Raw genomic sequence first — 24,110 nt, 5'->3', positions numbered from 1 at the left:
CAGAGCCCTCCCCAGACCACCACAGCCCCACGCTCAATAGCAGTAACCACAAGCATTTACCGCCTCTGACCCCAACACACCTGGGACATCATCAGCTCTACCAGTCCACCAGAAGGAACCATCTTCATCCATGATCCCTCTGTCCCCTGTGAGGTAAGCCATGTGGACTCTCGCTGAAGCATATTCCTCCCAGCTCACCTGAGAGAAGAACAAATTCAGAAACCTAAATTTACGTAACTTCCACAATCATTTAATGGCATGAGCTGAGCACTGTGCTAGCCCTGAAGGGAGATAGAGAGAAATAACACAAAATCTGCACTCTCCAGGTGCTTCCCAGAGAGAAAACGCACATAGATCTTTGTTGGTGACTTCTGTTAGCACCAGGTCTTTTTTTTTTTTTTCTTCCCATCTGGAAACAGGAATAAGGATGGTACTTTACCCAGAGGTTTTTTCCTGAGGCTGAAATGATGCAGTGCAAGCATAGCATTTAGCATAGGGCCAGTGGCCGTGTGTGCAAGGGACGCTGGCTTCTATTTTCTTAGGCTCATCATCCATCAAACACAATCACTGCTCTTAAATTGTGCCTTTAATTTCCACACTGTCCATGGCTTTCTATCAGAAGGTGACTTTGGATTTATGTTCTTACACCAGAAACACAACACAGTGATTAGTACAAATACCCCTTAGCACAGACAACCTCATTTTGCTTGATCATTCTGTAGCGTATCCACAGATTCTTTTTTTAAAAAGATTTTAAGGGCACCTGGGTGGCTCAGTCATTAGGCGTCTGCCTTCGGCTCAGGTCATGATCCCAGGGTCCTGGGATCAGCCCCACATCGGGCTCCCTGCTCCACGGGATGCCTGCTTCTCCCTCTCCCACTCCTCCTGCTTGTGTGCTCTCTCTTTCTGTCAAATAAATAAATAAAACCTTAAAAAAAAAAGATTTTACTTATTTGAGAGAGAGAGAGAAAGAGAAAGAACACAGGGAGAGAGCACAGAGGGAGTTGGAGAAGCCGACTCCCCACTGAGCGGAGAGCCCGGCATGGGGCTTGATCTCAGGACCCTGGGATCATGACCTGAGCTGAAGGGAGACGTCCACCCGACTGAGCCACCCAGTGCCCCAAACATCCACAGATCTAACAGCACTTGACTTGCCTGCTATGGAAACCACAAGACCAGTTAGTCTAGGTTCTTGTATCTAAAAAAAAATCTGCTTATTAAAGTTCTAATGAATTTTGGTAAAACTGTGTAAGCAACTCCTTCTCAAGTAGCATAATAATCCAAATAGGTGTATGAGATGCTGGAATCTCTTATTTGGAATCTCTATATTATGGGGCAGAAAGAGATTTTTTTGGTATCAGTGTGTCTGAGTTATCTTGTCAAAGTTTGAAAATATTAAGCACTATCCCTTCAAGAAATTTTGTAATATTAGAACTTTTAAAAAACAAGAAACAGAATCTTAATTATAGAGAACAAACAAATGATTACCCAAGGGGAGGGGATGAGTGAAATATGTGATGGGGATTAACGAATACACCTGTGATGAGCGCCAAGCGTTGTATCAAAGTGTTGAATCATTAGGGGCACCTGGGTGGCTCAGTCAGTTAAGCGGTTGCAGCTCAGGTCATGATCCCAGGGTCCTGGGATCAAGCCCTGCCTCAGGCTCCCTGCTCAGCAGGGAGTAGGAAAAAAATTACCCAGCCTTTAACTCAGAAATTTGGCTTTTGATAATTTTTCATAGGAAATAATTAAAATGGCATTTAAAGAGTTAACAAGGTTACTCACTGAAAAAGTATGTTTAATATGAAACATTGGAAATGAAGAAAATTTCCAATAATAGTGGATATGTTCAATAAATCATGATATTTCCTTTTGGTAGCATGCTGTGAAATTAAAAAAATTTTCTGTTATATAGGGGCGCCTGGGTGGCTCAGTTGTTAAGCGTCTGCCTTCCGCTCAGGTCATGATCCCAGGGTCGTGGGATCGAGCCCCACATCGGGCTCCCTGCTCAGTGAGAAGCCTGCTTCTCCCTCTCCCGCTCCCCCTGCTTGTGTTCCCTCTCTTGCTGTGTCTCTCTCTGTGAAATAAATAAATAAAATCTTTAAAAATTTTTTTTCTGTTACATAAAAAGATTTACCTCTATGTGAAAATCATAAGTAAAAAAGCAAGATTGATAGCCAGTAGGTAGAATGTAATTCCAATTTTATAAAATAATATATGTACATAGAGAAATAAGAGAAGGACATATATCCAAACGTTAAAGTGAGTAGTAATGGTGGGATTATGAGTGAAAAGAATTTTCTTTGGCCTTTTTCTTAGTTTTTCAAAGCTTTCTATATATAACATAGAGTTTTATTATTAGAAAGGTTGAATAAATAATATTTATATTTAAAAGTAATTAAAAGGAGGCTTCCCTTTATAGAAAAAATGGAAATCTCTTTTTTTATATGTATATTTTTTTATTCTTATGTTAATCCCCATACATTACATCATTAGTTCTAGATGAAGTGTTCCATGATTCATTGTTTGTGCATAACACCCAGTGCTCCATGCAGAATGTGCCCTCCTCAATACCCACCACCAGGCTAACCCATCCTCCCACCTGCCTCCCCTCTAGAACCCTGTTTGTTTTTCAGAGTCCATCGTCTCTCATGGTTCGTCTCCCCCTCCGATTTCCCCCTTCATTCTTCCCTTCCTGCTATCTTCTTCTTTTTTTTTTCTTAACATACATTGCATTATTTGTTTCAGAGGTACAGATCTGAGATTCAACAGTCTTGCACAATTCACTGCGCTTACCAGAGCACATACCCTCCCCAGTGTCTATCACCCAGTCACCCCATCCCTCCCACCCCACCCCCCACTCCAGCAACCCTCAGTTTGTTTCCTGAGATTAAGAATTCCTCATATCAGTGAGGTCATATGATACATGTCTTTCTCTGATTGACTTATTTCGCTCAGCATAACACCCTCCAGTTCCATCCACGTCGTTGCAAATGGCAAGATCTCATTCCTTTTGATGGCTGCATAATATTCCATTGTATATATATACCACATCTTCTTTATCCAGTCATCTGTCGATGGACATCTTGGCTCTTTCCACAGTTTGGCTATTGTGGACATTGCTGCTATAAACATCAGGGTGCACGTAGCCCTTCGGATCCCTACTTTTGTATCTTTGGGGTAAATACCCAGTAGTGCAATTGCTGGATCATAGGGTAGCTCTATTTTCAACTTTTTGAGGAACCTCCATACTGTTTTCCAGAGTGGCTGCACCAGCTTGCATTCCCACCAACAGTGTAGGAGGGTGCCCCCTTCTCCGCATCCCCACCAACATCTGTCGTTTCCTGACTTGTTAATTTTAGCCATTCTGACTGGTGTGAGGTGGTATCTCATTGAGGTTTTGATTTGGATTTCCCTGATGCCGAGCGATATTGAGCACTTTTTCATGTGTCTGTTGGCCATTTGGATGTCTTCTTTGGAAAAATGTCTGTTCATGTCTTCTGCCCATTTCTTGATTGGATTCTTTGTTCTTTGGGTGTTGAGTTTGATGAGTTCTTTATAGATTTTGGATACTAGCCCTTTATCTGATATGTCATTTGCAAATATCTTCTCCCATTCTGTCGGTTGTCTTTTGTTTTGTTGACTGTTTCCTTTGCTTTGCAAAAGCTTTTTATCTTGATGAATTCCCAATAGTTCATTTTTGCCCTTGCTTCCCTTGCCTTTGGCGATGTTTCTAGGAAGAAGTTGCTTCGGCTGAGGTCAAAGAGGTTGCTGCCTGTGTTCTCCTTTAGGATTTTGATGGACTCCTGTCTCACATTGAGGTCTTTCAACCATTTGGAGTCTATTTTTGTGTGTGGTGTAAGGAAATGGTCCAGTTTCATTCTTCTGCATGTGGGGCTATCCAATTTTCCCAACACCATTTGTTGAAGAGACTGTCTTTGTTCCATTGGACCATTCTTTCCTGCTTTGTCAAAGATGAATTGACCATAGAGTTGAGGGTCCATTTCTGGGCTCTCTATTCTGTTCCATTGATCTATGTGTCTGTTTTTGTGCCAGTACCATGCTGTCTTGATGATGACAGCTTTGTAATAGAGCTGGAAGTCCGGAATTGTGATGCCGCCGGCTTTGCTTTTCTTTTTCAACATTCCTCTGGCTATGTGGAGTCTTTTCTGGTTCCATACAAATTTTAGGATGATTTGTTCCATTTCTTTGAAAAAAGTGGATGGTATTTTGATGGGGATTGCATTGAATGTGTAGATTGCTCTAGGTAGCATTGACATCTTCACAATATTTGTTCTTCCAATGCATAAGCATGGAACGTTTTTCCATTTCTTTGTGTCTTCCTCAATTTCTTTCATGAGTATTTTATAGTTTTCTGAGTACAGATCCTTTGTCTCTTTGGTTAGATTTATTCCTAGGTATCTTATGGTTTTGGGTGCAATTGTAAATGGGATCGACTCCTTAATTTCTCTTTCTTCTGTGTTGTTGTTGGTATATAGGAATGCCACTGACTTCTGTGCATTGATTTTATATCCTGCCACTTTACTGAATTCCTGTATGAGTTCTAGCAGTTTCAGGGTGGAGTCTTTTGGGTTTTCCACATAAAGTATCATATCATCTGCAAAGAGTGAGAGTTTGACTTCTTCTTTGCTGATTTGGATGCCTTTGATTTCTTTTTGTTGTCTGATTGCTGTGGCTAGGACTTCCAATACTATGTTGAAGAGCAGTGGTGATAGTGGACATCCCTGCCGCGTTCCTGACCTTAGGGGGAAAGCTCTCAGTTTTTCCCCATTGAGTATGATATTCGCTGTAGGTTTTTCATAGATGGCTTTTATGATATTGAGGTATGTACCCTCTATGCCTATACTCTGAAGAGTTTTGATCAAGAAAGGATGCTGTACTTTGTCAAAAGGTTTTTCTGCATCTATTGAGAGGATCATATGATTCTTGTTCTTTCTTTTGTTAATGTATCGTATCCCATTGATTGATTTGCGGATGTTGAACCAACCTTGCAGCCCAGGGATAAATCCCACTTGGTCATGGTGAATAATCCTTTTAATATACTGTTGGATCCTATTGGCTAGTATTTTGGTGAGAATTTTTGCATCCATGTTCATCAGGGATATTGGTCTATAATTCTCCTTTTGGATGGGGTCTTTGTCTGGTTTTGGGATCAAGGTAATGCTGGCCTCATAAAATGAGCTTGGAAGTTTTCCTTCCGTTTCTATTTTTTGGAACAGTTTCAGAAGAATAGGTATTAATTCTTCTTGAAATGTTTGGTAGAATTCCCCTGGGAAGCCATCTGGCCCTGGGCTTTTGTTTTTTGGGAGATTTTTGATGACTGCTTCAATTTCCTTAGTGGTTATAGGTCTGTTCAGGTTTTCTATTTCATCCTGGTTCAGTTTTGGTAGTTGATACATCTCTAGGAATGCATCCATCTCTTCCAGGTTGTCTAATTTGCTGGCATAGAGTTGCTCATAATATGTTCTTATAATTGTTTGTATTTCTTTGGTGTTGGTTGTGATCTCTCCTCTTTCATTCATGATTTTGTTGATTTGGGTCATTTCTCTTCTCTTTTGGATAAGTCTGGCCAGGGGTTTATCAATCTTGTTAATTCTTTCAAAGAACCAGCTCCTAGTTTCGTTGATCTGTTCTACTGTTCTTTTAGTTTCTATTTCATTGATTTCTGCTCTGATCTTTATGATTTCTCTTCTCCTGCTGGGTTTAGGCTTTATTTGCTGTTCTTTCTCCAGCTCCTTTAGGTGGAGGGTTAGGTTGTGTACTTGAGACCTTTCTTGTTTCTTGAGAAAGGCTTGTATTGCTCTATACTTTCCTCTTAGGACTGCCTTTGCTGCATCCCAAAGATTTTGAACAGTTGTGTTTTCATTTTCATTGGTTTCCATGTATTTTTTTAATTCTTCTTTAATTTCCTGGTTGACCCATTCATTCTTCAGTAGGATGCTCCTTAGCATGGCTCTCTTTCTTCCCTAAAGGCATTTACTGTCTTGACTTTTATGGTATTCCTTTCCTTGTTTTCCCTTATAGTTTACCTCCTAAGGAAATACCCCTAAACAAATTATCATATTTTACTTGCTTTTGATCTTTATGTGTGTAATCATATATTACTCTGTAATCTTTGGCTTCTTTTTTCAGTATTATGTTTTTAAGATGTGTCTATGTTGCTGTAGTTAAGTTTCATTGCTGTATAATATCCCATTGTATAAAAACATGATGTGTTTTTTATCTGTTCTACCATTAATGGACACTGGGTAGTTTTCATTTTGGGGCTATTAGTGATTAATGCTGCATTGAATTCTTGTACATGTACGCTGGTGCATATAAGCATGCATTTCTGTAGCATTTTTCTGGAAGACGAATTGCTAGTTCACACTGACATGACATTTTACCATGCGATTTTCCAAAGTATTGAAATGCTCCCATTAGCAGGAGAGGAGAATTCCCATTGTTCCATAACGTTGGCAATATTTGTTATTGTCAGAGTTTTTAATTTTTGTCAATCTGATGGATATATAGTGTTATCTTACTGTAGAGTTTTATTTTTGCATTTCCCCATGTTTGCAGGTTAATTTCAGCTAACCTGAAATCTGCTCTTTGAAACTTATGGGCATTTATGTATCTTTTAAAGAGTCTGAGATTAAAACGGCTACTTCAAAAATCAGAGTAACATGTCGTAAATATAGAATTAAAATATTAAGGTGTTCTGTGGCTACCCTTATGAAGCTAACTCTGAAACACAGTTTTGATTTTATTCATGAAGCCTCAAGCTGTTTGGATCCTGTTTCCATCTGTATTTCAAAGCTCATATTAAGCTACTTTTTGAACATTCCTCAGTCAATGATCTTTGTCCAAACCCAGTAAAAATACAACCAAAGCATAGCTAATGACTGCATCAGAGAATCTGCCCATTTTACCTACTTTGGATAAAGCTGCAGAAGAATGAAGAAGACACCCTCAGCCCTCCTGTCCCTGACTCTGACTCTGATGTACCAGGACAGGGTGATGAGGATGAGAAGGTGAACCAGATGTCTGCTACCTCTCTCATCCCCAAGAGCTGACCCGGCTCAGCCCCAGGCCACCTGGTACTGAGACCTCAATCACTTCTCCCCACGTCCTTCAGGGAATCCATCATTATTTTGTGGTTGTTTTTTTATTAGCAGAAAATGTTATGGGGAAAAATGAAGAAGAGGATTTACATCATGCAATGTACCTACTACAGATGTTCACAGCCAACTTTTTGGCTCTCTGAAATTCTTTCTCTCAGGGCTGCTACCATAACCCTTCTCTCCTTTCCTACACACATCCCAGTCTTCCTTGATGTCCTGGGCAATTCATTTCTACCCTCTAACTTGCATTCTCTGCTCAGAAATACAAAAGCCCTTCAATTCACATGACCCTACCCTTCAGAGAAGGCAATGCAGTTCTGTTAGCATCCTAACATGCTCTTGGGATCTTATCCCCTACCACCTTACAGTTTATAAAATACCCCTCATAGCCACAGAGAGTGTGAAGACAAGGTCTGATAAATACATCTTTGCCATCTTTTTATGTCAGCTTCCAAAGTTGATCCAAACCTTTGATCCAAACCCATTAGCCTCACCGCCACCACCCACCCCTTGCCAGAAGAGTTAACATGAACTGACAGGAAGTGAGTGACTTCCAGTTGGCTTTGACCACCAGCAAATTGCCCCAAAGGCAACTAAGAACATGAGGAAGCAGAAGCATGAATGATCCAGATGACGAGGCTCTGAGCTCTTAACACTCTGGGCCTGGGGCAGAACATCCAAGGCCTGACTGCAAGTTCTCTTGTCACTTTGCCTTCCCCTAAGTCTCAGGTTCCCTACCCTGGAGCACTCTCTGCTGCCAGAGGATCAAGAGCAGTGGAGAAAACGGACAGGTCTTCTGCTCTACGAGGTCTACGGACAGTCAGAAACAGTAGGTAGAAACAGTAGGTAGATGGTACTTTCTTGATCAGTCAGGATGTGCTGAGCCACTGAGCCCAGCAGACGAGCTGAACCATGTATATGCAGAGGCCCCACTCTGCTCACACATTGCCTGAAGCCAATGGGAGGCTTCAGAGTTCTAGGCTAATTTGCCCCAAATCAATTTGCACAAAGACAATTCACAGCTCATCAGTTTGTCAAGAGGCCAATGTCCTGAAAACTATTGGACAAAACTTTGAAAAGGGGTGTAAGGACATGGTGCTACCATCCCTGGGATCATTAGCTCTAGGGAGCCCAGGAGGGGTGGCGGGATGGGAGGTTCTCTCCAGTAACATGGAGCCCACCATCAGCAAGTCCTGCCTACTTCATTCCTTCCTAGGGTGGCAACCACAGGCAGCCAGGAGCTGGCCCCAGAAGTTCATTTCTGGATGCTCATGTGGACAGCACACAGGTTTGATTGTGGGACACTAGCTAGAGTGGGGGAGGGAACAGAGACTTTCTGTATATACCAACACACACACACAGACACACACACATACACACACACATAGTGTGACTCCCAAAGGCATCACTGACTAGCCAGGTGACAGGACATTCAGAGTATCAGGCATGTCTTAAACCAGAAAAACGTTATTAATGATAGTAGGGGCAGGGGCAGGTATCTTCCAACACAATTCTCAAGTCATTTCTGTTGCTGGGCCACTTTCCCCAGCCTCCTTGTTATCCCTGTAACTGACAGACAGACGACTACCATCTCAGGAGCTGGAGCAAAATGACTATTTTAGCCTCAATTCACATACTCGTCTTGACTTTTTTGCAAAAAAAAATATGCTTTTAAATCATCAGTTAATTGGTCCGCTTCCAGGCCTAAGAAATATTAAGACTCTAGGTTAGTTCTTGTATGGTTCATAGTTTATATTTGGACAAGGAGGAGGGTGGGATGAGAACTACAATATACCCATGATCCAGGTTCCTTTGTATCAACTCTTTGCAACAACAGAATACTGCCTCATACCCAGGTGGTGCTGTATTTCACAAAGTATTTGCATAGCCACTGACTCATCTCTGGGACATTTTCCACATGCCTGTACTGTGAGCAGCAACATAGCAAAGGAGGAAGAGCTTTCCCTCTCAGGAACTCAGACCCCGGTTCAAATCTCAGCTTGCCAATTACAGGCTTCAAGACCACTGGCATAGCACTGAACCTTCCAGAGTCTCTGCTTCTCTGTCTCCAAAATGGAAATATAACCCAGTCTCGCTGGGTTGTGATAAGGGAAACGAAAGGAAGTATATAAAGCTCTGGCTACAATGTCCAACCTCTTGTACATGCTCACCTTGCTGTTACTCTTGTTTTTAAGTAAGTGTTGCCCTAGATACTAGGGTAGTAGAGATGAATGGGGCAGTCTCTATTCTCAGGATGCTTGTTATTCACTGAGGGAAACAGACAAGCAAAAATAAGGATAATTGGGAGCTCTCGGTTGGCTCAGTGGGTTGAGTTTCCGACTCCTGGTTTCAGCTTAGGTGGTGATCTCATGGGTCGTGGGATTGAGCCCCTGCATAGGGCTCCATGCTCAGCGGGGAGTCTGCTTAAGACTCTCTCTCCCTCTGCTCCCCAAACCCCATTCAAGCACTCTTGCACTCTTTCTATCTCTCTAAAATAAATGGATAAATATTTTTTTAAAAAGAAGTATAATGCTCTCTTGGCTACAATGGAAGTGTGGGAAAAAATACTACAGAAGGAGAATGTCCCAACTGACTTTTCTTGGGGCCAGAATAATAGCTAGTTGTGACTGTTTATGGAGCTAACTTGGTGTGCCAGGCACTGTGTGAAGAGTTTTCCACACACTCACAGGTACTATGAGAGCTAAGTGTTATAATTACCCCTTTACAGAGAAGATGAAGGGGGATTAATTGGCACATAGCTGGAGTCAAGATTCAAATCCTTGGGTGGCTCAGTCGGTTAAGCATTTGCCTTTGGCTTGGGTAGTGGTCCCAGGGTCCTGGGATTGAGCCCCACATTGGGCTCCCTGCTCAGCTGGGGAGCCTGCTTCTCCCTCTCCCCCTGCCCGTCCCCCTCCACCCCTACTCTGTCTCTCGTTTTTCTCTCTCTCAAATAAACACACAAAATCTTAAAAAGAAAAAAAAAAGATTCAAATCCTGGTCTAGCTTAGCTTTAGAAAGATATTTTAGAGTACCATAAAGGAGGAATAAAGTTCATCAGGAGGATAAATGGGGGTGGGGCAGTTGCCTAGCAGAGGGGACAACACAATCTGAATATTCTCAGCACAGCTCTGAGTCGTTGAGACAGGGTTCCTATCACTGTTTAACAGCCTGAGTCAATGTTAAATGATATCATGGCCTTCCTCTAGCAAACGGACACATGTCTGACATACAGTGCGTACTCCACACCTCACGTTACATGCCCACAGCCCCGGGCTCACCCCTTTGCTTCTTTTTTGGCCCCTCGCAGTGGACCCGGTAGCCCCAGGAGCTCGCACAGGCCCAGTCTATGTCAGGTGTGGTGAATATCTGCTGACCAGAATTGGGTCCATGCCTTGCACCTAGAATCTGGGCCTTCTAGCTTCCCCATAAGGGTTCTTTGCATAGCATCGAATGACATGGATGAGTGAGGATGCTGTGTGTGGTTCTTAATGCTTTGTAATCAGCCTGGACTCTTTGGCCAACCCCATTTTCTTTCTTTTATGAATAGGGAGTAAGTTGTGTCACTCTCCGTGGAATGAAGATCAAGCCGGGTTCCATCGGGAAAGGCATCCCCTCCTTCGACGTCCAGGTCTGGTCCTAAAGGCATTTGCTGGGTGCAGTTAGGGCTGAGCTGGGATTGAACAATTGTGGGACACCAGGTGACAGAACCAGCTGTGCCCACTCCACCCCACCCCCACCCCAGTTGTTGTCCTTCTTCCTCTCCTCCTGTTTTCCCGCCGATTTCCTGGGGAGGCTTCAGTTGAGAACTGCAGTATCCTGGGCATGAATGCTGCTCAGCCTGGCAGCCGGAAGCCTCATACACAACAGATGGGACCAGAGCACCTGGAGGGAGCCCTGGCAGCTCTCTCCATCAGCTGGTGCTTCTAGTTTTCCCTGATCTGTGTTTTCTAGCTTGAAGACACGTTTGCCACGTCTGCATATCCGTGAGACCAGGAGACCCATAACTTGGGTTTCACCATTTCCTGACTTCAAAGTCTTCTGACAGCTGTAATCTATTTTTTGACAGGGCTCCTCCCCCCATTTATTCTCACCAGTGTCACACAAATAGTCAGGTACTGTGTGGGTGGGGCCGGCGTGTTGGGGTGGCCCTGCAGGTTGGGATCCACAGGCCTGTTGCTCCAGATCATTGACGACAAGGGCAACAGCCTGCCGTTCAACACTGAAGGCAACATTGGCATCAGGATGAAGCCCACCAAGCCCATTGGCCTCTTCATGGGCTATGAAGTAAGTGGTGATCCTCACCTGCCCACTTCCAGGCCCCCCAAATCCCTTCAGGGAGCAGTGTGGGTACTAAGGGGGTGGATACAACTCTGTACTACGAGCCTTCTTCACACCTCTCTTCAGTCACTCCAACTCAATGAAGCCTCTTCTAATTAATCTCTAAGCTCCTAGTGTGTTCTCACATCCTTTCCTGTCCAAAACCATCTGACACTTAAGTGCTGACAGGGTAGAAAGAAGCACCCCAGACTTGGGTTCCAATGATCTCTCTCTCTTTTTTTTTCAGATTTTATTTATTTATTTGACAGAGAGAGACACAGTGAGAGAGGGAACACAAGCAGGGGGAGTGGGAGAAGGAGAAGCAGGCCTCCTGCAGAGCAGGGGGCCGGATGTGGAACTTGATCCCAGGATCCTGGGATCATGACCTGAGCCAAAGGCAGATGCCTAACGACTGGGCCACCCAGGCGCCTGTCCAATGATCTCTTGAGGTTGAGTATGCAGGAAGCTTTGACTGAGTTCAAATCCTACAGTCCCACTTACCAACAGGCTGTGCACAAATCTGTTAACCTTGCTGAGCCTCCAGAGAGGACAGTGGTGCCCCCACTTCACAGAGGAAGAAACTGCAAATTGGAAGCTTTGTATGTTTTCCCCACGTCAAATAAATGGCAGGTCTAGGATTCAAACCCACATCTTTTTGGTTCCCAAACCCTACGTAAGAAATCCAGGGATTACATAAAACTGTGACAGGTTCTAAAGAAACCTGAAACTCTTGACCAGGCAAATTCTCAGCTTCCAAGATTGGTCAGGGGAGAGTGGACAGACCTTGAAGTTGATCTCAGACCCGTCTCCTTTCTCCACAGGAACAACCATTGGTGTCCCTGTTGGCCTCACTCTATGGCCTTGGGGGTGGGTGGTGCTGCTCCTTTTGTGACGTTATTGACCAAAAGCAAATAATGCAGGCCCTAGCCTTAATTCACAGTAGCACGATTTTAGGCTTGGATAAAAGAGGAAATAAACAGAGTAACAGATATATAGATCAGTGGTTCTCAACCCTGCCTGTATGTTAGAATCAGTTGAGGAGATTTAAAAAAATAATTCTTGGATCCAATCATAGAGATTCTGGCTAAATTAAACTGGGATGGTCCAGAGCAACATCAGTTTTGTTTTAAATTGGAAGTAACATATTTTATTTTACAAAGATGTCCTCCTCTATGCCCACACCTGTGTAGATATATACCCCATTTCACATGCTCTCTTGACTATAGGTTGTCACTCCTCCACTGAGATTTGTTTGCTTTTTTCCTTTCTTTTCTTTACTGAGGTAGAATATATAAAATTCACCCTTTTCACCATTTTTAAGCATACAATTCAGCAGCACTGAGTAAATCACAACATTGTACAATTACCACCATGCATGTGCAGAAATTTTTTCCATCCCAAATGGAGACTCTGTTCCCATTAAACAATAACTCCCCCCTCCTCCTCATATCCCCAGCATTTGGTAACCTTTAATATACTTTTTGGCTTTAAGAATTTGCCTATTTTAGGTACCTCTATTAAGTGGAATTGTACAACATTTGGCCTTTTGTGTCTGGCTTATCTCACCTAGCACATGTTTTCAAGGTTCATCCATGTTGTAGCATGTGACCAAATGTCATTTTTTTTTCAGGCTGAATGGTATTGTATGGGTATACCATATTTTGTATATCCATCAATTTCTTAATAGACATTTAGATTATTTCCATCTTTTGGCTACTGTGAATAATGCTGCAATGAACATTGGTGTGCAAGTATCTGTTTGAGTTCCTGCTTTCACTTCTTTTGGATATATACCTGAAAGTGGAATTGCTGCATCTTATGGTAATTCTATATTTAACGTTTTTTTTAAAGATTTTATTTATTTATTTGACAGAGAGAGAGAGACAGCGAGACAGTGAAAGAGGGAACATAGGCAGGGGGGAGTGGGAGAGGGAGAAGCAGGCTCCATGCTGAGCAGGGAGCCCGATGTGGGGCTTGATGCCAGGACCCTGGGATCATGACCCGAGCCGAAGGCAGACGCCCAATGACTGAGCCACCCTGGCGCCCCTATATTTAACTTTTTGAGGAACTGCCAAAATGTTTTCCACAGTGGCTGCACCATTTTATATTTCTATCAGCAATGTACAAGTGTTCCCGTTTCTCCATATCCTTGCTAATCCTTGTTATTTTCAGGTTTGTTTGTTTGTTTTGTGTGTATAATAGTCATTCTACCGCATGTGATGTGGTGTCTCATTGTGGTTTTGATTTTCATCTCCCTAATGACTAGTGATGTTGAGCATCTTTTCATGTGCTTATTGGCCATTTGTGTACCTTCTCTGGAGAATTGTCTATTTAAGTCCTTTGCCTATTTTTAAAATTGGGTTGTTTGTTTTGTTGTTGATTTGTAAGAGCTCTTTATATACTCTGAATATGAACCCCTCATAAGATATATGCTTTGCAAATATTTTCTCCCATTCAGTGCATTGTCTTTTCACTCTTTTGATAGTGTCCTTTCAAGTAAAATTTTAAAAATTTGATGAGGAACATTTTATCTATTTTTTTCTTTTGTTTCCCGTGCTTTTGGTGTCATAGTCAATAAATAATTGTCAAATCCAAAATCAGGAAGACTTCCCCCTATGTTTTCTTCTAAGAGTTTCAGAATTTTAGCTCTTGTGTTTAGGTTTTTGATCCATTTTGAGTTAATTTGTGTATATGGTGTATAAGGTAACTGCATTCATTTGCATCTGAACATCCTAGTTTCTCAGTGCCATTTGTTGAAAAGATTGACTTTTCCCACTGAATGGTCTTGGCATTTTTGCCTAAAATCCATTGACCATATATGTGAGGATTTCTTTCTGGGTTCTCTATTTTATTACAATCATCTATGTGTCTTTTTTTTTTTAATGCCAGTTTTGTATGGGTGTACCATATTTTGTATATCCATCAATTTCTTAATAGACATTTAGATTATTTCCAGTATAGTTTTGCAGTAAGTTTAAAAATCAGTAGTGTAAGCTCTTCTCCCTGGAAAGAAGAACTTTCTTCTCCCTTTAAAAGATTGTCTTGGCTATCTGGGATCTGTCAAGATTTCATATGAAATCTATAGTTTTGCAGTAAGTTTAAAAATCAGTAGTGTAGTTTTGCAGTAAGTTTAAAAATCAGTAGTGTAAGCTCTTTTCCCTGGAAAGAAGAACTTTCTTCTCCCTTTAAAAGATTGTCTTGGCTATTTGAGATCCGTCAAGATTTCATATGAATTTTAGGATGAATATTTCTATACCACTGAGATTTTGATAGGGAGTGCATTGAACCTGAAGATGGCTTTGGGTAGTACTGTCATCTTAATATTAAGTCTCCAGGGTGCCTGGGTGGCTCAGTCGGTTAAACGACTGCCTTCAGCTCAGGTCATGATCCTGGAGTCCCGGGATCGAGTCCCACATCAGGCTCCCTGCTCAGCAGGGAGTCTGCTTCTCCCTCTGACCTTCCCCCTCTCATGTGCACTCTCTCTCTCTCTCTCTCATTCTCGCTCTCTCAAATAAATAAATAAATAAATAAAATCTTAAAAAAATATTAAGTCTCCAATTAATACAGTATGTCTTTCCATTTATTGATACCTTCTTTCATTTCTTTCAGCAACAATTTTTATTTTTCAGTGTACGTCTTTCACTTTCTTGACTAAATTTATTCTTAGTATTATATTCATTTTGTTGCTATTCTAAATAGAATCATTCTTTAATATCTTTTGTCCATATATAGTTTTTTCTGTTTTTTAGTTCTTTGTTCATTTTTTCTCTTAGTTTTTGATCACTTAACACGTTTGACTTATTATTTCTTCCAAGTTTTTATTTAAATTCCACTTAGTCAACATACAGTGCAATATTAGTTTCAGGAATAGAATTTAGTGATTCATCACTTACATACATCAGCCAGTGCTTATCATAAGGAGTGCACTCCTTAATCCCCATCACCTATTTCACCCATCCCCCTGCCCCTCCCCTCTGGTTACCATCACTTTGTTCTCTACAGTTAAGAGTCAGTTTCTTAGCCTTCCCCTCTTTTTTCCCCAATGTTCATTTGTTTTGTTTCTTAAATTCCACATATGAGTGAACTCTAGAAATCAGATTCTCCCACTTCCCTGGGGGTTGAGGTTGCTGGGGTTTCATTGTTTTGTTTTTTGATTTTGGACTGTTGAAGGCTATAGTAGTCCTTTGTTGTGGTACTTTTGCAAATTCTTTAAAGACTATTGTTTGTCATGTGTGATTACTGAGGTTTCTGATCCTTTAGCTCGTGTTCAGTTAATGTTTTGACAGAGATTTCCTTGAGGGGCAGGAGCTCAAATGAACAAAGAAAAACATCACCAACCAAAAAAGAAGAGAGAACAACCACTGTGCAGATTGGCTCTGTGCTGGGATACTCCTTCACCACTTAGCTGGACTTGCTCTGAGCCTAGGGATCAGCCTGAGATGAAAGCTTAAGGTTTTCTCAGGACTTTGCTGAGCATGCATCTTGCCCAGGCATGTTCACGGCTGTCTTAATTCCCCCATGCATATAGCTGTCTTGAACATCCTAATTTCAAAAACAAAAAACAAAAAAAACCCCAAAACTCACTCCAGCATCTCCCCCAGACCTTGATGGTCTATTGTATATCTCCACCCATAATCTCTTACGTCAGGCAACTTCACTTTTGTAGTTTGCCTGGTAGCTTCTATGAGCCGGGCCTGCTGCTTTTTTCTGAGTTACATAAAGTGAGTTCCTTGCACCTGTCCTTCAGGCAGCCCCCCAGATAGGTTAGAACAGATGCACACAATAATCATTATTTTACTTTAAAACATCTGTTTTTGGGGGCACCTGAGTGGCTCAGTGGTTAAGCATCTGCCTTCGGTTCAGGTCATGATCCCAGGGTCCTGGGATCGAGCACCGCATCGGGCTCCCTGCTCCACGGGAAGCCTGCTTCTCCCTCTCCCACTCCCCTTGCTTGTGTTCCCTCTCTCGCTGTGTCTCTCTCTGTCAAATAAATAAATAAAATCTTTTAAAAAAATAAAACATATGTTTTTTAAAAAGTTAATCAGTATCACAAATGGAAAACAGTATGATTTGCCAAAAACAGAAGGCAATTATAACTATAACTATAATGCAAACAAAACAATTTTTCTTGAATTCTAGCTAAACCCTGTTCCCACTAAAAGCTCCAGTCCTGAAACTTACTCTTGGTAGTTCCAGAGCTTTTAAAAACATGTCAGAGGGTCTCCTTAATACAATCAGAACAATTGGAAGGGAACCTAAAATGGGATGTCATTCAATTTTTTTTTTTTTTATTTTTTTTTCCTGGACCTTTTTCAAATCATTTCATGTTTCATGAGAGGAATGATCTCAACACATTGAGTGTTTGAGTGCAAACACTTGGTGGTTGAGTACAAAGGCTGTGGAGCAAGAATTAAATTCAAATACCAACCCTACCACTGACCAGCTGGGTGACTTTGAGTGAGTTATTGTGCTTCTCTGAGCATTCATTTCTTCTGTTATGGCCTATAAAAATCTAGCCTCACATAAAACCTGCACATGAATGTTGAGAGCAGCTTTATTCACAATAGCCCCAAACTGGAAACAACCCAGATGCCCTTCAATGGGTTGACACCCAAACTGGGGTTCATCCATAACATGAAGTACCATTTAGCAGTAAAGAGAACAAAGTATTGATGAACATAAGAAGCTGGACGAATTTCCAGAAAATTATACTGAGTGAAAAAAATAAAAACAGAGCTAGTCCCAAAAGGTTACATACTCTAGGATTCCATTTATGTAACACTCTTAAAGTGACAAAATTATAAAACTAGGGAATAGATCAGTCCCTGCCGAGGGCTTAGGGATTTGGAGGGAGGGAAAAGATGAGGGAGATGGGTGTAGATATAAAAGAGCAACACAGGAGATCCTCAGGATGACGGGAGTCTTCTGTAACTTGACTCTGGTGGTGGATGCACATTTGATAAAATACACGTAGACACACACAAAAAAATAAAAGTAAACTGCTGGGAGATCTAAGTGAGATTGGTGGACTGTAGCAATGTCAGTATCCTGGTTGTGATATTGAACTGTAGTTTTGCAAGATGCTACCATTGGAGAAAACTGAGTAAGTGGCACACAGGATCTCTCTGTGTTATTTCTTATAACTGCATGCAAATATATAATTATCTTTTTAAAAAAGATTTATTTATTTATTTGAGAGAGAGAGAGAGAACATGTATGCATGCATGTGTGCATTAGTTAGGGAAGGGGCGGAGGGAGACAGAGAATCTCAAGCAGGCTCCATGCTGAGTGCAGAGCCCTACACAGGGCTCGATCTCACAACCCTGAGATTATGACCTGAGCAGAAATCAAGAGTTATCCGCCCAACTGAATGAGCCACCCAGGTACCCTGCAAATATACAATGATCTTAAAATAAACAGTTTAATTAGAAAAATAAAAGCCTTGTAGGTTTTCTGGGAGGATCAGATGAGGTAGTATTTTGGGAAGGAAATTCATTTAACAAAAGTGTATTGAACCTCTCATTTATCCAGGCACTATGTGAATGCTAAGCTGAGAACAATAAATAAAATACACAGGGTCCATGTTCTAGTGGAAATTTTATTATACTAGAGCGCCACACAAAAGTGAGTTGTTACTTTAAAAACTTATCCTTAAAATTGGCTCAATATTGTTCACTAATTGACAAGTAGTGTTCATTGAGTACTTGGATATAATGAAAATAGACTCAGAGAGATTACAAAACTTGCCCAGGTGCCAAGTAGAGCCAGGAGCGGGATCCAGACCCAGATCTGAGCACCAGGTTGTGGCTCATCATCTCTAAACTCGTTGCCTTCAACAAAGGGGTATTGTTGTCTTTGCAGGACAACCCAGTAAAGACAGCCAAAGTGGAGTGTGGGGACTTTTACAACTCTGGAGATAGAGCAACTATGGATGAAGAGGGCTACATCTGGTTCCTGGGGAGGAACGATGACATCATCAATGCCTCTGGGTAGGTATGGCTGACCTGAGCCGGGAGGCATCACCCTCACATGCCTCATGGGATCTAGCTTGTTCTGACATTCATCCAAGCTTGGTGATGGTTAGCTCAGGCTGACTCTGAACAGAGCTCTGTCTATGGGCCCCCTTTCTGGGGATACCTGTGCACCTCCCCCAAGCCCTGCATCCAGAAAAGTCTATCAAAATGTAGTTCAAGAAGGTCTGCAAGGCGAACCATAATGAGACATTATGCAATTTAAGGGATTTGGAAGGAAGACGTTACATAGGCCCTTATTGTTGAGGAAGCTTCCTCTATGTTTGGCTCCTCTAATGGGACACAACAATCACTGAAAATTTTAATAATAGATAACAACAACATAAACCTTTATGGGGCACTTACTATGGGGATGCACACTCTGCAGTGCTTTATATAACCCAGCTCTCAGTGCTAGAAGGTAGATGCAGTTATGCCCATTTTACAGATGAAGGAACTGGGTTACTGACTAGTGAATAAAGTTCCCTAAAGTTTCAGAGTGCTGGGTACAACCCAGATTTACCAAAGCTGTCTGGCTCCAAGTCAGTTGTCCCTAAATCTTCACGTGATTTGGAAAGAAAAAAAAAAATGACACATTATACCAGAGTAACAAGTTCTCTTGGCTATTTCAGGGAAGTTGAGTGTGTTTACCTTTTAAATTTCTAAAACATGCTAATATGATGGGGAAGAGTATGCAGAATTTGCATGAATGTTTAAGATAAAGGCTGAGGCTTCTAGTAGGTTTCATGCCAAGGGAAGCTGCTTGAGCCCAGCCCCAGAGCTCGGGGAGAACTAAATATTCACCCTCCTCCCTGAGCAGAGGCAGTGAGGTGAGAAACTCTGGGGAGCATGTGAGTGTTGTATTTCTCAGCACGGAGTGCCCATTCTTCATGTTTGGGGCCCATGAGAGAGCCAGGGCACAGGTATCTGGCTTCCTGTGACAGTTATCCTATGTGACAAGGGACGAGGTGACCCTCCAAAACATGAGACTTGAGGGCTTGGGTCACCCGGCCCTGGCAGCCACTCAGAAGCCAAGAAGGAGCCCGCAGGTACCGCGTCGGGCCCGCAGAGGTGGAGAATGCCCTGGCCGAACACCCGGCTGTGGCTGAATCAGCTCTGGTGAGCAGCCTGGACCCAATTCGAAGGGAGGTGAGGAGGACACAGAGGTCATCGTGTCTGTGTGTGGGCACCAAGGCAGGTGCCGGGAAACCTTCCTCCTGGTCCTGTCTCTCCAACCTTGGACCTCGGGTGGAGGGGGGCCCCGGGGTGTGCATGTGCATTTACACTGTGTGGCCACCAGAGAGCAGTGTGGCCTCAACCATGTGGGACAGAAAATGATGCTTGTGAATGTGGCTTGCAGCTGGGGCTACTGCTGCCCGTCTCCTAATTTCTGAGCCCTTCCTACCTGCCGGCTCATTTCCCCCTCACAGCAACCTCATTAATTAAGGACTCTGAGACCCTTTTTTACAGGGAAAGAAACAAGCATAAGGAGATTAAATAAGTTGCCTGATCACAAAGCTGTCAAGTGGTGGAGCCAGAATGGGAATGTGAGCAGTCTGGCTCCAGAGCAAGCATTCATTGATTCACTGTGTGCTGAGCACCTACTCTGGACAAGGCCCTGTGCCCTGTAGACGCGACATGAATAATAGGAACGTAGTTAATCACCACCATTGATTTAATGCCCACAGAACTCTACCTATAATAATAGGGAAAATGGTGATGATAATGATAGGAATAAAAATCAGTTTAAACGAGCTTCATGGTTTATATGAATGATCTCGATGAATCTTGAGAGCCATGCCCTGAGGAATGAAGCCGTGCTGTCCCCACATCAGAGAAGGACATGGAGGCTGAGAGAGGTGAAGTAATTTTCCAAGGCAGAGAGTAGAAATTGGAAGTATGGACACTGGTCCTGTTCTTTTCCAGAGGCTCAACTGTCAACTTGTTTTTCCATTTACTTAATACACATTTACTTTTTAGACTATACACTTGGTTGCCACTCCCCCTGAGCCTCCACTCTGGTTCTGCGCTGCAGGTGGTGAAGGCATTTATTGTCCTGACTCCGGAATTCCTCTCCCATGACCGGGACCAGCTCACCAAGGAGCTACAGCAGCATGTGAAGTCAGTGCCAGCCCCGTGTAAGTACCCCAGGAAGGTGAGTGAGGGCAGAGGGATGGGGCCTGGTCCCGTCCAGTGGGCCCTGGGCTCTGCTGCCCCAAATCTCCTGGGGTGGCTGGGGTGGAGCTTACGTAGCCCATGGAATGAGCATTTTTCTCTACTGAAGAAGCATTCAACTTAGGGGTTTAGGGGAGATCCATCTTAATCATGGAAACCTCTATCCTGTGTCAGAAAACAAAAAGGCTGACAAAAAACCTACAGAAAAAAATCAGCCAAGAGCCTAGAAATATCCAAGAAGGATATTTGAAATCTTTCACAATTTGAAAAAGACATTCGGGGCACCTGGGTGGCTCAGTCGTTAAGCGTCTGCCTTCGGCTCGGGTCACGATCTCAGGGTCCTGGGATCGAGCCCCTCATCGGGCTCCCTGCTCGGCGGGAAGCCTGCTTCTCCCTCTCCCACTCCCCCTGCTTGTGTTCCCTCTCTCGTTGTGTCTCTCTCTGTCAAATAAATAAAAAGAAAATCTTGAAAAAAAGAAAAAAAGAAAAAGACATTCAAGTCAACAACTGCCACACTTTTAAAAAACATTATTTGTAGTAAGAAATATATTCTAAATTGAAGCCCAATACATATATAGATACATAACAAACAAAAGGTAACAAAATAATATTTATTGTAGCATAAAATACATTCTGAGAGATTTTTTTTCTACCTCGTTTTCAGTGCCATGTGAGAACTATGAAAATGTCCAACAATAGAGAAATGATTAAATTATTCGTGGTAATTAATGCTGTCCTATAATTTAAAAAGATGATGCAGATCTCTTATTTGTAACATAAAAAACATCACAAAAATATATTATTAAGAGACAAAAGCAGGCTGTGAATAAATATACATGTTATCTGACTTGTTGAAAAACCACGTTTGCAAGGATACATGGGTCAAAAATTTAACGTGTCTTTCTTTTGTAATAATACATTGCTGTGCTTTCTGAGTGTTTACCCAAAGCTAGATAGCTAATATTTATTGAACATGTGTGCCGGGCGCTGGACTCAAAGCTCTACATGTGTTATTTCATATAATCCCCCCAAACCTGAGATGGTATAACCATCCATTTGACAGAATGGAAACGGGAGAGGCTCAGAGACTCACAGTAAATTGCCTGAGGTTGGAGTGAAGAAAAGGGCAGAGCTGAACTCAAACCCAGTGTATCTGAAAACGGAGTTCGTCCTTCACATGTAAGGCTCTGCCGCCTCCTAGAGAGTAGACTGGAGGATGCAGGCCAGTTAGGATGGGCTGATGTTCCTGTGAGGAACTAGTAGCCCCTGTCTTAGTGGCTCCTACTAGGGAAGTATCTTTCTTGCTCCGGCCACATGTCCGCATGGTCTTCCTGGGACCAGGATAAAGGAGCACCCACCATAGGTAACTGCCAGGTGCTAGAAGAGATGGACAGAGTGGATGCCAGACCAGTGGTCTCAAGTGTTCTGTTCGAGGTGGCACGCCTCACTCCCACTCACATCTCACTGGTCAGAGCACATCACAGGGCTGCATCCAACTTCCCGGGTCAGGGGACACCCTGACATGCCTTGGTGGAGCCTACTGGGGCCACCACAGGGTGCCAGCCCGTCTGGGGGACTGTGCAGGGGCAGAGGAGGAGCCTGGGGCATTGGTAAGAAATGACAGCAGGACTAAGTTGGGATGGGTTTGCTTTATCCTTGACCAGATGGAATTTGTCTCAGAGCTGCCCGAAACCGTCACTGGCAAGATTAAAAGAAGTGACCTTCGGAAAAAGGAGTTTGGTCAGATGTAATCAGCAAAACCCTCAGAAACCACTGTGTCTTCTTTGCCAAATCCCTGGCTGCCTCAGTTTCCTCACTATGGGGAGGGTGAGGAGGGGAGTGTTGGACATTGATTTTAAGAGCATCAGGAGTGCTCACATTGCAGCATTTTTGTTCTTTTAAATTACTATCCATTACTCTCCTGCTTCCAAGTCCCCGAGTGAGCGCCCAGGATGTAGCTGGGGTAATAAAGGGACATGAGCATCCAAGGGGACTTGTGTTGTGCTTTGATTCTGTGAATGAACCAGAGCTAAATGCGGTCCCTCCATGATTCTCCCCAAGCCCCATTGGAGAGGACTCTGGGGCCAGATTCTCCCCCCTGGTTCCAGGGGCCCTGGGTGACTCCTGTTGTCTGTTCAACAACCACAACACAGAGGTCTGGGGAGGGACCCTTCCTTGGCCCCAGGTGTCCACCTCTGCCTGGCTTGCCCATGCCCTGCTGGAGGGTGAGGTCAGGGCCAAGCTAGTGAGGTGGCTGGGGAAGGGGGAAGGCACCGAGGGCAGCCCAGCCTGGTGGTTCCACCTGCCTGCCAGACCATTCCTCACCGCTCCATCCAGCATGCCATGGACCCGCTGCCTCTGTATGGTGCTGCTTCCAGGTCCCAGCCTGCACCAGCTTAGGTGTGGGAGGGATCTGCCCTGTGGGGACCCAGGAAACCTGCAAGACTCCTCCAGCCCTTTCCGGGGTGCCCAATCCCCCATGCCTTCCATGGAGCCCAGGAGCTCCGTTCCCCAGCCCTCCGTAGGGCCCCCCAATCACTCACCCTTCCCCAGGGCCCAGGAATCCCTCAGCCTCCCCAGGGGCCCGGAGCTCTCCCCACACTTTATGAGGTCCTCCTGCCATCTGTAGCCCGAGAGATGATGTGTGCAAAGGGCAGGGCTTAGCACAGGCCTGAAACAGGAGGGACCTCTGGTTGTCACCAGTGTTGCTTTGAACAGCTGTGAGACGTGAGGCACCGGATCTGGGAAGGCACTTGCCCCATGGAGATGATGATGCTAATGTCCACAGGTGCTCAGCACGGGGCTTCCTCTTGTCCTCAGCACAGTTATGGACACAGGCTTGGACGCCCCAGCTCCCTGAAGGAAAGCAGCCCAGGGTCACAGAGCTGGTAAGCAGCACAGCTGGATCTCACACTCTAGGCTCCCGGCCCTGTTTCCAGGGGCCACGAAGGGCTTCGTAGACAGGAGGCTGACACTGGCTTTGGGGACACTTCCTCACCTCCACGAGTGATCTCACCTGTTCGAGGCCCCCAAACTCTGTTCACTGCTTCTTCTTCCCTGCTCCCTGTTCCAGTTATAATCAGGGTGACCCCGGCCATCCTTCCTGGAATTCCCTAGTCCCCCTTATAGGCTGGGCCTATATATATATAGTCTGACTCCACCCCTTCTGTAGCTGGTCTCTCCTTCTATAACCAGGACCACCCGACTCTGGGGCTCTGGAGGCGGGCAGCAGCTTCTAAACAGAATTTAATACAAATGTTTTGCTATCCTTGTTTTGTTTTTGTTTGCGTGTCTTTTATGGCTTCTTTATATTTTATGGCTAATTATATAAATATATTTATATTTATGTTAAAGATACTGCGTTCCTATTTTAGCAGTGCTGAAATGGTTCCTGTTTACAAGAAATTTACACAGTAAGTGGTGGTTTGTAGAGCATTGATTTTCAGCTGCCTTGGGCCTGAATGAGTTGGGATTAACTCACAAT

At 43.5% G+C, this 24,110-nt stretch overlaps 2 protein-coding genes across 16 annotated transcripts in view; both read left to right on the top strand.

The window, feature by feature from the left end:
• The first annotated feature begins 6 nt into the window (after positions 1 to 6).
• Positions 7 to 23,588, top strand: LOC135364550 (acyl-coenzyme A synthetase ACSM1, mitochondrial-like). 13 transcript variants are annotated; one of them, XR_010411879.1, is made up of 9 exons: positions 7 to 153; positions 7,848 to 7,953; positions 8,341 to 8,412; positions 10,672 to 10,752; positions 11,307 to 11,408; positions 18,303 to 18,430; positions 19,413 to 19,600; positions 20,487 to 20,589; positions 22,291 to 22,309. XR_010411879.1 is itself a non-coding variant. In XM_064592701.1 (8 exons), the coding sequence occupies exons 1-8, from the start codon at positions 131 to 133 to the stop codon at positions 23,584 to 23,586; spliced, it is 810 nt and encodes a 269-aa protein (XP_064448771.1). In that variant the 5' UTR covers positions 7 to 130; the 3' UTR covers positions 23,587 to 23,588. The 13 variants fall into 13 exon arrangements, 9 of the variants coding, with proteins under 9 accessions (XP_064448771.1, XP_064448772.1, XP_064448774.1 ...); XR_010411882.1 differs by lacking the exons at positions 19,413 to 19,600; positions 22,291 to 22,309 and adding an exon at positions 23,415 to 23,449; XR_010411881.1 differs by lacking the exon at positions 19,413 to 19,600 and having other exon boundaries at positions 22,291 to 22,325.
• LOC135364546 (transport and Golgi organization protein 1 homolog) overlaps positions 23,420 to 24,110 on the top strand; it is a 20,875-nt gene continuing 20,184 nt past the window's right edge. The window contains exon 1 of one of the 3 annotated variants that reach the window (XM_064592677.1): positions 23,420 to 23,514. The gene's annotated coding sequence lies outside the window, so the exon portion shown is untranslated. Of the gene's footprint in view, positions 23,515 to 24,002; positions 24,040 to 24,110 lie in introns of those variants that run through there. The other 2 variants (XM_064592678.1, XM_064592676.1) reach the window with 2 other exon arrangements.

Source organism: Mirounga angustirostris, unplaced genomic scaffold (assembly GCF_029215605.1).
Source record: "Mirounga angustirostris isolate CCGP_5_RB_7025 unplaced genomic scaffold, mMirAng1.0.hap1 SCAF_5, whole genome shotgun sequence".
Taxonomy (NCBI): Eukaryota; Metazoa; Chordata; class Mammalia; order Carnivora; family Phocidae; genus Mirounga; species Mirounga angustirostris.
This window is presented reverse-complemented; position numbering and strand designations above follow the sequence as displayed.

Bases quoted from the DNA above. Each gene is read 5' to 3' on its own strand.
- LOC135364550 (XM_064592700.1), top strand. From the start codon at position 131: ATGATCCCTCTGTCCCCTGTGAG. The intron at 7,954-8,340 runs GTAGGTAGAAAC...ATTCCTTCCTAG, and splicing joins TCTACGGACAGTCAGAAACA to GGTGGCAACCACAGGCAGCC. The intron at 18,431-20,431 runs GTAGGTATGGCT...TTTACTTTTTAG, and splicing joins GACATCATCAATGCCTCTGG to ACTATACACTTGGTTGCCAC.